Source organism: Psammomys obesus, unplaced genomic scaffold, assembly GCF_907164565.1.
Source record: "Psammomys obesus unplaced genomic scaffold, mPsaObe1.curated_primary_1811, whole genome shotgun sequence".
Classification (NCBI taxonomy): domain Eukaryota; kingdom Metazoa; phylum Chordata; class Mammalia; order Rodentia; family Muridae; genus Psammomys; species Psammomys obesus.
This window is the reverse complement of record NW_026591450.1, coordinates 2,806,270-2,818,843: the sequence shown is the minus strand read 5'-3', so window position 1 is coordinate 2,818,843 and position 12,574 is coordinate 2,806,270. Positions and strand designations below refer to the sequence as shown.

Here is a 12,574-nt window from a genome sequence, read left to right as displayed (position 1 = left end):
ATCTATCTATCTATCTATCTATCTATCTATCTATCTATCTATCTATCCTAGAAAATAGAGTAACATCCAGGCAAAGTGGTGAATGTCTGTAAGTCTATGTATATACTCTAAAATCTCTGATGCAGAATGACACCAAGTCGGTGACCTAGGTTAAAAATAACTAAACAATGACTAAATGACCTACTTGAAAGCCCAACCTTGAAAGTAAACCTCAGCAAGTCAATAAGCTCAAGAAAACTGGCTTTGACAACTCAGTCCAACTATCTCGAGCATCACTCTTTCTGTAGTAAAATGAAGTAATAACGTCATCAATGTGGCCTTGACAGAGTTTAGGGAGAAGTACAGTAATCCTGGAACTATCTATCAACAATCATGGTACGCCCTATTAGATTATTATATATATGGCTTCAACACATTTAAACTGTTCTTGTCTCATTTCAGACAAGGTCAAGCGAAGCTACGTTTAACTTCAGTTTTACTGCGGTTCACTACAGAAGATGAGAGTTGGATTTCCCTCCACTGAAAGTATCTGTATGAAAATATACTTTCTGGGTTCCTTAAACATCAGCTGCAAATGACGTTTGCTTGCTTCTCCTGTGCGGATGTTAAACGGCCATCACTCAAGGACAGACCTTTCTGGAACATATGAAAGTGGAATCTACCATTGAGGCTTTTACGAGCCATTTTATAAACAAGTATAGTAATTCTGGAAAGGCAGACCAAGTGCCTCAAATGAACTGCCAATTGCAGTCATGTGATGCATGCTGTCAATCATTTTAGCAGATCCTCTACTCCATTCAGTCTTTCTCACTGCTCTGATGTGGAGGTAGTGCATGCAATCTAAGTTTAAACATGGAGCAGCAGGACCAGGGGAGCCAGAGAACTTTCTGAAGGTCACACCATTTAGAGGGTTGAAATCCAGTCACATTTTAATCATCATTATATGCCCACATGTACTTAATTTTATCTCTCACACTGCTTCCAGGTGTGAAGCAAGGATATTTGTAGAAGACTTTAAGAATGATTCCTTAATTAACATTTCATAAAGGAGGAATGTCATGACCAAAGACCTACAAGAGTCCTCCAAGGCAGAACAGTGAGGGCACGAGACAGGATGCACTCAGGACTCTGCCCTGTGCACCGAGGCACACTTCCCTCTGGAGACTCGCCACCAGATCCCCTTCTGGGCCTCAAACATTTGACTATAGAAGATAAAGTACAGTCATGGCCTACCTAAGACTGCACATATATGACAGTGGTCCCTAAAGACATGAGCGCTGAATGGATTGCGAGGCTTTGCACGGGGGAAGTGGGGAGGGAAGTCAATGTTTTATTATATACATGTATAAATTACTAAGAAGGAAGAAAAATTAGTCTAAACACAACTTCCACTGTGCTGCAACACAGTTGCTATTGTAAATCAAAACCACCACGCAGCTCATGTGTCTCTGCTATCAGCTACAATAACGTACAGCTAAAACATTATATATAGCACGTAGCATTTGATGATAAAGTATCATGTTATTGGTTCATGGACTTACTACAGTACACTTTCAAACAATATTGTAGGGTGGTGTTCCTACTTACAAGATGTTTACTAAAATAAAATAAAATAACAAAATAAAATAAGCTCAGTGTGTTCATGGCAGCTGTGGTATACACCTAAGGTTTTTCAAGTCTCTCCAGTGTGTCATTTCCTTTATTTGTTGGAGATTTATTCATGCGTGTGAGAGTTTTGCCTTCATGCATGTACGGGCACCCCACGTGTGCCTGCTGCCTGCAGAGGTCAGAAAGGAGGTTACAATTCCATGGAACTTAAGTCCTGGAGGTAGTAATCCCACCATGGGAATTAAACCTGGGTCTGCTGTAAGAGCAGCCAGTGCTTTTCAAGGCTGAGCCATCTGTCTAGCCCCATTCATTCTAAAAACAAAAACAAAACAACAACAACAACAAAAAACCCCAGAACTTGCCAATGCCAAGTGACAACAGTAAAATGTCCCGCCTCATAAGCAAGTGTCATAATAACCTGTTATAGCACTGAGCTCCAGTGCGTTTCACTCACAGGCTGATTACATGTCCATCCACCAAACATTTTCTCAAATTTCTCAGACTACCCAAACCCTTGAGAACGCTAAAGAGGTCAATAACTCCGTGAGCTCCAGATTCCTTTATCGTGCTCATGTGAGCACTGAAACATGTTGATTCCAGGTTTAACATTCCAACCCGACACTGATTCATCCCAGCCTCCACTGTACCTCATCCTTTTCCTCTTTAAGTATTTACACTTGCTTACAGATTTAAAAAGTTTGATACTAGTGAGAACAGAACAAAAATTCCACAGGCTAAGTGTGTACCCTACCACTGAGCTCCATCTCACAAGGGCATGAATAATTGTCCACGACACTCCCAACATGTATAAGGAACAGCGATGAACCTACAGATGTGTGCAAGCGACAGGGTGTCCTACCAAAATACTCTCTAAAATTAGATGGCAGTGGTAGGGTCAGAATAATGGCTGGAAAAATGAATTCTGTCCTCACACTTTACAGCTCTAAATGAAAATAGCCAGAGGCATAGTTAGGGCTGCCAGCTTGCTGTCTGCTCTTCCTGTAAACCCAGGCCTGGGCAAAATCTCCAGTCAGGAGTCCAGCCGAATGTAACTGTTTTAATCAAAGGCAGGAGGTTCCAGTCCAGGCTGAGGAATGTCTCTCACTGAGAGCCTTCAGCAGCACACTGGTCCCCTTCCCTACCCCGTGTGAGTGAGCAAAAGCAGGTGACCTTCATTAGTTGCCCTTAGTGCCCAGACAGAGCTCAGGTTCTCTGACTGACCTTCCCCTGGGATGCCCCAGGCTTACCTCCCTCTTCACCGGGGTGCTGTGTGCAGCAGCTTCAGGAAACTGCTCTAGCGCTGGCTGCTCCTCGCCGTTTCCACTGGCAGGCTCTGGTCTGGGCTGTGCCCCTGCGTGCTCTTGAGGCCCTGCTGCCTCCTGGGGCTCAGCCTCCTGGTCTGGCTTGGATTCTGAGTCTGATCCCGATTCGGTCGTCATGGTTGATTGTTCTGCAAGCAGAGGAGGAGGCAAGGGCCTGTCACTAGGTGCAATTATCTTCCAGAAGAGCCCGTACGAAAGTGATGAAGAGGGAGAGACATGTCACTGCCAAGCACAGCCCTATACTACATGCCAGAGAAGCTCTGTGCAAAGGTACCACAAAGAACGGTGCTCACAGGAGCTCAAAATGGATACCACGCAACACTGTGAAGTTATCTGGGAGGAGGGAATCATCAATGGAGAAAATGTCTCCATGAGATCAGGCTGTAGGCAAGCCCGTGGGGCATGTTCTTAACCAGTGATTGATGGGAGAGAGCCCCGCTCATTGTGGGTGAGGCTACCCCTGCGCTGGTGGTCCTGGGTTCTGTAAGAAAGCAGGCTGAGCAAGGCATGGGCATGAGAAGCAAGCCAGTCAGCAGCGCCCCTCCACGGGTTCTGCATCAGCTCCTGCCTCTAGGTTTCTGCCCTGTTTGGGGGTTCCTGTCCTGACTTCCTTCAGTGACAGGACTAGGTTGTAAAAGTGCAAGTCAAATAAACCCTTTCCTCCCCAGCTTGCTTTTGGTCATGGTGTTTGATCACAGCAGCAGCAACAAACACTAACTGGCACAAACGCACACCAAAAACTAATGTGTAATGGTCAACAGTGTCTCTTCACAAACAGATTGTGGGCACAAACGGAGTTTCAAAACTACCACACTAACTGGGGTAGCTGGTGCAGATTACGTGTTCCCGAGTGTGTCTCTTTTGACCCCTGGGAGGGGTGCTCTGTTAAGATTAGATCTTCCACATGTGCCGCATGAGTGGGCTGCGCATGCTCAACCCTACATAGCAGCCTTCCCCAGTCACTGTGTCCTGCTTGCACACAGCCCCGTGCCTCAAAGCACGTTCCTGCTGAGTGCAGTGAGAGAGAGGCTACGCAGAGCACGGCCAACCTGTTGTGTAGTTTACCTACACACGTGTCAATATCCTCGAGACAATCTGTCTTTTACAATTTCCTTTCACAATTCCAACCCCCTCGTTAAGGAAAACTAAAATATCCCCGAGCGAAGGGCTAGAGGAACGGCCGTAAGTGAAGGCTGGCGTGCACTGGGATGAGGTGGGATTATGCTACTGTGACTCATCATGTAGCAATTTAACTGTTTCGGTGATGAGTGCTATCAACACTGAGCAGTGCTTTATCTGTGCTCCTCACGTCGGGTTCCTCCTCCCAGGCACCAGCTATTCCTTCTGCTGAATAAAAGACATATCAACTTGGAACGTGCTGAGGCATCCTGAGCAATGGAAATATCAAACCCAGACAAGACTGTGAGCCACATCCCCCTTTTACACTTTAGCTTCCTAAACACATCCTGAAAGTAAATATTACCTTTCCTTGGTCTGCTTATCCTGGATAGCTTGTATAAGTACACAGACATCGTGTAGGGGAGGGGTAGGGTGGGGGGGGGGGAAGGTTAGCACTGTGGATTTCAGATTCCTTGTGAAGTTCAGTCTTTTTAATAGTCAATTCATATGCGGGCCAAATACAAGCCAGTTAGTGTGGTTTAACGGCAATTTACAACATGGCTCATCACCTTCTGGTCCTCAAGACTGAGCCATGTAAGGTAGAATCCATCTCCTCCCATGCTCCTTTAGTTCAACTATCATTCCTCCCTTAGCTCTCATATGTGAAAAGCTGTAATGACAGGATCAAGGCTGAACAATAAGACAACTGAAAATACGTATTAGGCACCATTTCTGGGCCAAGAACCTAGTGCTAGATAGGTCACAGGCTATATAGACAACTGCTATGTCTGTGTCCATTCTGTTAGACGGACACAGTAATAAGCAGACTCCTAAGAGTGTATCTTCATACCCATGGATTGGTGCATCAGCAAAACTTCATCAGTGAAGCTTCTCTCTGCCGTAGGCGGTGATTAACACAGGGAGCCACAACTGGCCAAGGAGCGAACAATGAGTTCAGAATGCTCAGCCCTAAAGGGAACATCTATTTCACGCCTTCTCCTCCCAAGGCTCAGGAATCATTGAGGAAGAGGAGGCGGAGAGACTTTAAGAGCTGGAAGTGGCGAACAAGCACAACAAAAGAGTATTTTCTAGACACAACAGAGTAACTGCATCTAAGGACTTAACAGCAGTTACCACAGCACACACACAACCTGGCCAAACTCAAGCCAGACAGACAGCGTGGAGTCAGGAGGGTTTGAAGTCCCCAAAATGAGGACCTGTTGGCACCTGAAAGCTCAGGGGAGAGGTAAGCTGGTGTTTTTGGAGGGTGTGGTTCCTGGCACGTTGGCCATCCTCCAGTGCATGGCCCACACCCAAGCATATGGGTAGCACCAGTTGGATTCAATAGTTTAGTAATTTAAAAAGAAAAATTTAAAAAGAGGACACAACGTGTGGAATTATTAAAGAATAGAATGTAGTCAATGTCTGGGTCATCTTTATATGACAAACCACGTGTCCTGGGCTTCCACCTTGGCTGGAAAATGACAACAAATTCCATGGTTTCCTCAGACACAGGAGAGCACCTGAACCACCACCTCTCTCCTATTATTCTCTGCATCTTCCTTGTTTGAACCGTAGCACCCACACCTGCAGCTGGCCTACTCCACAAAGGCAGACCCTGAGCACCCCTTCAGCGACCGGCATGGTTCTCTCTCACTGACTTTCTTGACTCCTCTTTTCTGAACCACCTCCCCATTCTAGCGGGAGACTTCTCCACGGCACTGGTGTGGCTCTGGCGGCCACCACATCAGCTCATGCCCGTTCCTCAAGGAATCCTCTGATTCCTTGGCAGCCTGGACTCAGAAAGTAGCTGTCCTTGGAACACACACGTGGGCCTTGGTGTTTAGGACACAATATTCACTCCCTTCCTGAGTCTGGCTCCTCCTCTCCTAAGCTGCATTTGCTCCTCTAGCCTAGCTCTACATTCAGTCCAATCAGAGAATTTTATTCCGGACCTTCTTCTCCCATCTAGTTTTCTCCATGGTGACCAGCATGTCTCCCTCTATGACTCAGTGGTGAAAACCCCTTAACACCTTCCCAGCACACACAGAAAAATCTAAATTCCTAATTGCCATGGCCTAATATCTATGTCCAGGACTCATCTCCCTGCCTGATGGCCACTTTTTATTCACTCCAACACAGAGTTGGTTCTCTTCAAGTATCTAAATCATTTCGGTCTTCAGGGTTTTAGAGACATAGAAGACAGGTTTTGCGTTACTCTAGTTAGTTTCCCATTCTCCAGGTATTGGCAGAGAAGCCCTCCTTGGTCACACAGTTTCCTCTCTGTAATCAGCCAATTTTGTAACTATTCTCTGCCCTCTAGAAATTGTATCTATATATTTCAGAGTGAGAGCCATATAAATTTATGCCCCAATATCCTTAGCAGCGATATACACCCAAGAACATGGCGCGGCAATAATTACCTGCAAAACGCAACTTCTTTCATTCTTAGGTATACATACTTAAAGGCACAGCACCTCTTCCTCACACATCTTGACCTTTGGGGAAGTCTCTAGAGAATTTATACAGACTTTTATCATATGATTAAGTAATGAGAGCTTAGTTAAGTTTCTGAAATGAAGACTCTATGAAGAAAAGATTTACACAAAGAGTACAAATCTCTCTCTCTCTCTCTCTCTCTCACACACACACACACACACACACACACACACACACACACGCATATCTTGGAAATTTGAAACATTTGTGTTCCCCACTACCCAATAAGAAACATGAGGCCAACAAATGCAACCCAGTGGAATACCACCCGAATGCATTTGTCCTTATAAACAAAAACCTTCCCAAAGAATCAAAGGAAAAGCTTTAGCTATTTCACAGAGTCTTTATAAACACCAAACAAAACATCAGTCACTGAATATGAGTATAGAAAACCATAACTACGAGAAAGGTGTATCATAAATAAGGCTCTATTTTCCCCATATCAAGATAATTCTTACATATAAGTTATGTTCATATTATCAACATAATTTTGGGTAACATTAAGGCCTTTTTATTATGTTTTATGGCTATCATACTCAGGATTTTTGTTGTGTTATTATGAGTGGTTTAGGAAATGACAGCTACACCTTAATAATTGGATGTCAGAATTGTTACTAAGTACAGGCAAGATAACCTTGGAGGTAAGGGCACTTTCCAAAGAGAGGAAAGAACAGACTCCTCAAAGTCGTCTTCTCACCTCTACACATGTGCTGTAGCATGCATACATACATGCGCAAACACACATGTACACAAATACTCACACTAAGATAAACTATGAACAATTAAAAGTCTAGAATCTCATTTCAGGCTAGAAACGTTTCTATCTGTAATCTCTATGGAATGGCTGTCAGCAGGTAAGTGTCATGTATGGCATTGCATGGATAACTTATGTGTTTTAGTTTTCTGAGATGCCTAAATGAGACATAAGAATGCATTTCATCCCTGATATGTTAGGCAGGGATAGAGTTGGGGGTGGAGCATGGGAGGGAAAGAGACACACAGACCTTCCCACAGGACTCAGCAAATCTGTACCTTCCATGGTCTTTGTTTGTTCGTTTTTCTACCTTTTGTCCCAGGAACATTTTAACAAGAGAATTTATACCATAGATCTCTCATATCCACGTAGCTTAAACGTAGCTCAAAAGCTACCAGATACGGAGGACACTGCAGCTGTAGCTCTATGAAATGCTTGCTGGGCAAGGAGGCACAAGACTTGGGTTAGGATCCCAGCAACACGTACCAGGTCAGCTGTGGAAGGGCATGTTGCGTCTCAGTGCTGGGTGGCCACAGACAGGCAGATCCCTGGAGCTCACTGGCCAGTCAGCCTAGCTCAGTCAGTGAGTCCCAGGCTCAGAGAGAGACCCGTGTCAGAACAAAGGTAGAAAGACAGAGCAGCCTAAAGTTGACCCCTGACCTCTACACACACGCAAGGTACAAACGCAGAAATTCTTAACTCTGCACCGAAACAGGAATCTCTCTAAACATAACTAGTCGGTCCCTAAACCCACTCATCGTGAAATGTACGGGGAAATTTAAGGGAGTATTCCAGTGTTGATGTCAATGTTTTAGTTCTCGCTATGCATTTAGTTCTTGCGTTGTCTTTAATCCTAAGACTCGCCTCCAGGGTAGAGAGCCAGTGTGCTGGCTAGTTTTTATGTGGACGTGACACAGACCAGACAGAGTCATTTGGGAACAGGGAATCTCTAATGAGAAAAAGCCCCCACCAGATCAGTTTGAAGGCAAACCTATGGTGTGTTTTCTTGATTAATGATTAATGTGGGAAGGGACCGGCTCATCGCGAGTGGTGCCACTTTGGGCAGATGGTCCTGAGTGGTTTAAAAAGCAGGCTGAGCAAGCCATTAGGAACAGGCCAGTAAACAGCACTCCTCTGCATCAGCATCTGCCTCCCAGGCTCCTGAGCTGTTTAAGTCCCTGCTCCAACTCCCTTTGATGGTGAACTGTGATGTGGAAGTGAAAATTGAAATAAGTCCTCTCCCCTCCAAGCTGCTTTTGGACATGGTGTTTTCTCACAGCGATAGAAACCAGAAAAAAAAAAAAAGTGAAAAACAAGTAGAGTTCAACAGCTGGCTATAAGCTATTTAAATAAAAAATAACCCACCATTATTGTTTTACATATGAATATCCCATAACACCATGCATATCGTATATTACATGAACCACAGAACTTCATACCTCAAAATAAACGTGTATGGTGCCGTCAGATCTTTCTTAGGCATGCTACTGTGTCCAGCCCTACACAGATAATAGAGTGAATGAAATCACTGTTGTAATCTGATGACCTTTCATAAAATAGAACTTTCAAGGCTGTGAGAGACAGCAAAGTAACAAACCTTTAAAAGTGTAATGCTTCTTAATGCTGGTCTCTCACTAGAATCAATATCCAATTCCACCTATATAAAAGGACATAAAGTCCTCTCTCTCTCTCTCTCTCTCTCTCTCACACACACACACACACACCACACAAATAAACCCACCTTGTTGGCCTAGATCAGTACAGTCAATTCCCTTCCCTTCCACATATGCCCATATAACCGACAAACAAATGCTGTTTAAATAGCAACCAGAACCAATCAACCAAGGACAGGACTGCTAACTTTGTTATTCCAATAAGTTCACAGTATTCCTTCGCCATTGTGCCTCAACATCAAAACATTTCTCTTTGTTTTCACAGTTACTGTTGATCTGGGTCTTTTTCTGTTCCACGCTTTCTCAACAGTAACGTACAGCGTAGCCTTCTCTCCTTCCCGCCTTCCCCTTGCAGTAAACCGTAATCAGCATAAGGAGAGGACGATGCAGCACTGTCCACCAGTGTGCTGAAAACTACCGAGTGCTGGCACAGGAGAAGGCAGTGGGACCACGCCTTTCCGCGAGATACTGCCCATTGACTTTTTAACAAATGTCTCAGTATCAAACAAATCACCACCACCAAAATAAAAAGTAAGCCTGAAATTACTCACAAGAAATCAAACAATACACTCATAGTCTCACACCCTACCCTGCTAAGTAACCCCCACTTCTACCTTCCAGGGCGGTCCTAATTCTCTCCGCTTGTTCTTAAAGCCAGGGCTCAGGGAAGAACATCCCTCTCTTTGCTCAATCTTTACATACTCCACATCATCCAAGAATACACACAATGGTTCCCAGTGACATTTCAGGAGCCAATCCTAGGTGACATCCATTCTTAAAATGTCCCATGTGTGTGACACTGTGGTTTTTACTTTTCTCTCTTCTTGACTAGTCTGTTTCCGGCTGCCTCTCCCCATCGTCACTTCCAAGCCAAGCAGAAGTCTGTCTGGCACTTCCCTTTCTTGGAAAGCTTATCCACTTCAAATTCACATGTAAAGACAATTCCAAAATATACATCGCTCCATCTGTGGCTTCTCTCTGGGTTTCACACAGACACCTGACATTCTTCCTGTTCTACCTAGATATCTCAGGGGAGGCCAAGGCCGGCCATTTTGGCATCCAGACCTTTGATTACTTTATCCAAGGGGTGGCTCTGCCACCATTCAATCCCCAGTCTGTTCCATTTCCGTCTCACCCACTTCAGACAGTGGCTTCCACTGGTCCCGCTGTTCAGACAGGGTTCACCACACCCCCTTCCTCCTTCCTCACACTGTCCCCCAGACCACACAGTGCCTATTGAGTTTTGTTTAAAGAAATAATAGAAGGCAGACAAGATGAAGTCAAAGGCAGAGACTACCAGTCAGGTAAATGCAGACCAACAATGAAGATCAGACATTTACTTGTATAACATGACGGGTCTGTGGGTAGGACAAGAGCTGAGGGAGGAGCCGTGAAGCAGGGAAGAGGGAAGTAAGCAAGGTCAGTTGTGTAAGGTTTTATGTTCTCATCCCAAGACTTCACTTGCTACATGACGAGCACTTTGGCAGCCATGAGGACTACTGGGTTCAAAGGGGCCAGCTGGACCCTCTCACCACTCAGGTAAAAAGCAGATCAAACCACATGATGGGTGACAGTGGGCTAGTTACCCCTGAGAATGCGCAACAGCCACATGCAGGCCTGCTCAACTGCCTTCAAAAATGTTAACACTGTAGAGCTGAGCTACTGCTTATTGCCAATGGCAGAGGCAATCCTGATGCGGTGTGCGCGTGCACATACATATTTACATATACACATATTCAGATAAATCCACATATATGGCTACACTTAGTATAAATAAGCTACTATCTCAACTCTGACAGCGCCGACTGACATGTAAAGAGGATGCAAGAAGCAGAAACCCGGGATTTTTATGAAGAAGCTCTAAGTCAAAAGTCACTGTAACTATGGCCATTGCAAACTTACGGAAGACGGGTGCTAAGATCTGAAAAGGGGGAGACCGTATAGCCACATTGCATCTGCAGTTCAGTGCCGCGAGTTAAAAAGTTAGCAAGACCAAATAAGAAAGTGAATAAAGAGTACAGTCCTGTTTTTCAAGAACACTCACTGAGTGGACACCCTGCGCAGCAGACCAACCCCTGTGTCAGGCTAGAACTCAGCCCCGAGAGGGGGCTTTCAACAGTTCTGTGGAGGCGGGAAGGGTTTCCACGCGAAACAGCACACACTTGAGAGAAACACACGCATCTTCAGTCCCTAATTAACTTACTAATTTTAAACACTAAATGCCATTAATGTCAACGTCTACTTCAGAAAGATTGAAGAGAAACTGGGGGTGAAAAGCATCCAGGAAGTACCATGACATGGGGCATGGTGGTGGAGTAGGAGGATGCAAAGAGGTCAGGAGAGCTCTGTTATACCTGGACCCACCCATGCCATGTGCTCTGTGACCTCAACAGAATTTGGTTTTACTTTCTGTTCTAAAACTCCAAAATTCTAGGTTTACCAAGAAACGCTGTGGTAGTTAATAGCTTCAAGTTGAAGGAACTTTGTTAGGTTAAGGGAGGTCAGACGACACCAACTGACCCTTCTGACCAGGTCCAAGGCACGTGCTTCCCAGGACAGGCAATTGTTAACATCCTGGTTGCTAAGAAAGCCAACCTCATTCCACTGCCCAGGTCGGCTGAAGCTTGGTTAGCTACTGGAACCCACTAAGGTTTATTCAGCTCACTGAAATAATACACTACTCAGACAATGGGGGAAAGCTAAAAGACAGACTTACACCTAATAGATTAGAAAACTGGCTCATTTTCTGTATGCTGCTTTTAGATCTATGGGTGAGCAGAAAAATTTCTAAATAGTTTGGAATATACATTTAATATATACGTACATATTTTAAAACATATTGATATGATAACTATATAAGCATAATGGTCACTTGTCTACCTATTATTTATATTTCTAAATCTAACTGATGCCAGATACTAAAACCCAAAATTCCTGCTCTCTAAAATACAGTGAATCTTCCCCTGCTTGTTTCCAAATACATTTGGAGTCTCCCAAATAAATTTGAACAAAATAGATGCCATAGACTTTCCTTCTTGAGAAAGGAGGATTTGGGCCACAGGGGAGCTTTCGCAGACTTCAGGAACCCGACTGATGGAAGAGATAAGCTCCTGGGCAGAACTCTCTGGAATCAAGGCTATGGGGAAAGTGGCCAGTCAAAAGAAAATTTTTTCCTAGGACCTTTGCATCTGTGTATTCTACCAAAAGCACTGAGGTCTCCAAGCAAGGACCACTGTACCAGAGAGGTCTGGGAGGCGAGGCTGAACATCCTAGAGTGTAGCTTCAAAGAAGAATACGTACAGCCTCGCTGATCAATCCACCTGCTTTGCTCTGAGCTTGCAGGTGGATCAGTTAAGGCGATAAACACTGGCCTCACCCCTGCTCCATGTATGAATACATTCCTTCCATGAACATTCCCAGAGCAGTTGTTCTGATGCCTGGGGACACATCGGATAAAGCTGCATGAGTTCTCTCTGACGGAGTCCGCCTTCTATCTGAAGGAGAAAGGGAAAATGTGTTCAGTCTACAAGAGGTGGATGGTTTCAAGTCGGCCAATTCAAGTAGACAGTGGCTACTTTAGGCATGGCTTTATTCAGGAG

At 44.7% G+C, this 12,574-nt stretch overlaps 1 protein-coding gene across 19 annotated transcripts in view; it reads right to left on the bottom strand.

Moving 5' to 3' along the window:
- Positions 1–12,574, bottom strand: part of Epb41l3 (erythrocyte membrane protein band 4.1 like 3) — a 125,438-nt gene that overhangs the window by 73,066 nt on the left and 39,798 nt on the right. For 18 of the 19 annotated variants that reach the window (XM_055610132.1, XM_055610138.1, XM_055610136.1 and 15 more), the window contains exon 2: positions 2,856–3,058. In XM_055610132.1, the coding sequence (XP_055466107.1) occupies positions 2,856–3,047 (192 nt within the window). In that variant the 5' untranslated portion in view covers positions 3,048–3,058. Of the gene's footprint in view, positions 1–2,855; positions 3,059–12,351; positions 12,403–12,574 lie in introns of those variants that run through there. The other variant, XM_055610133.1, reaches the window with a different exon arrangement.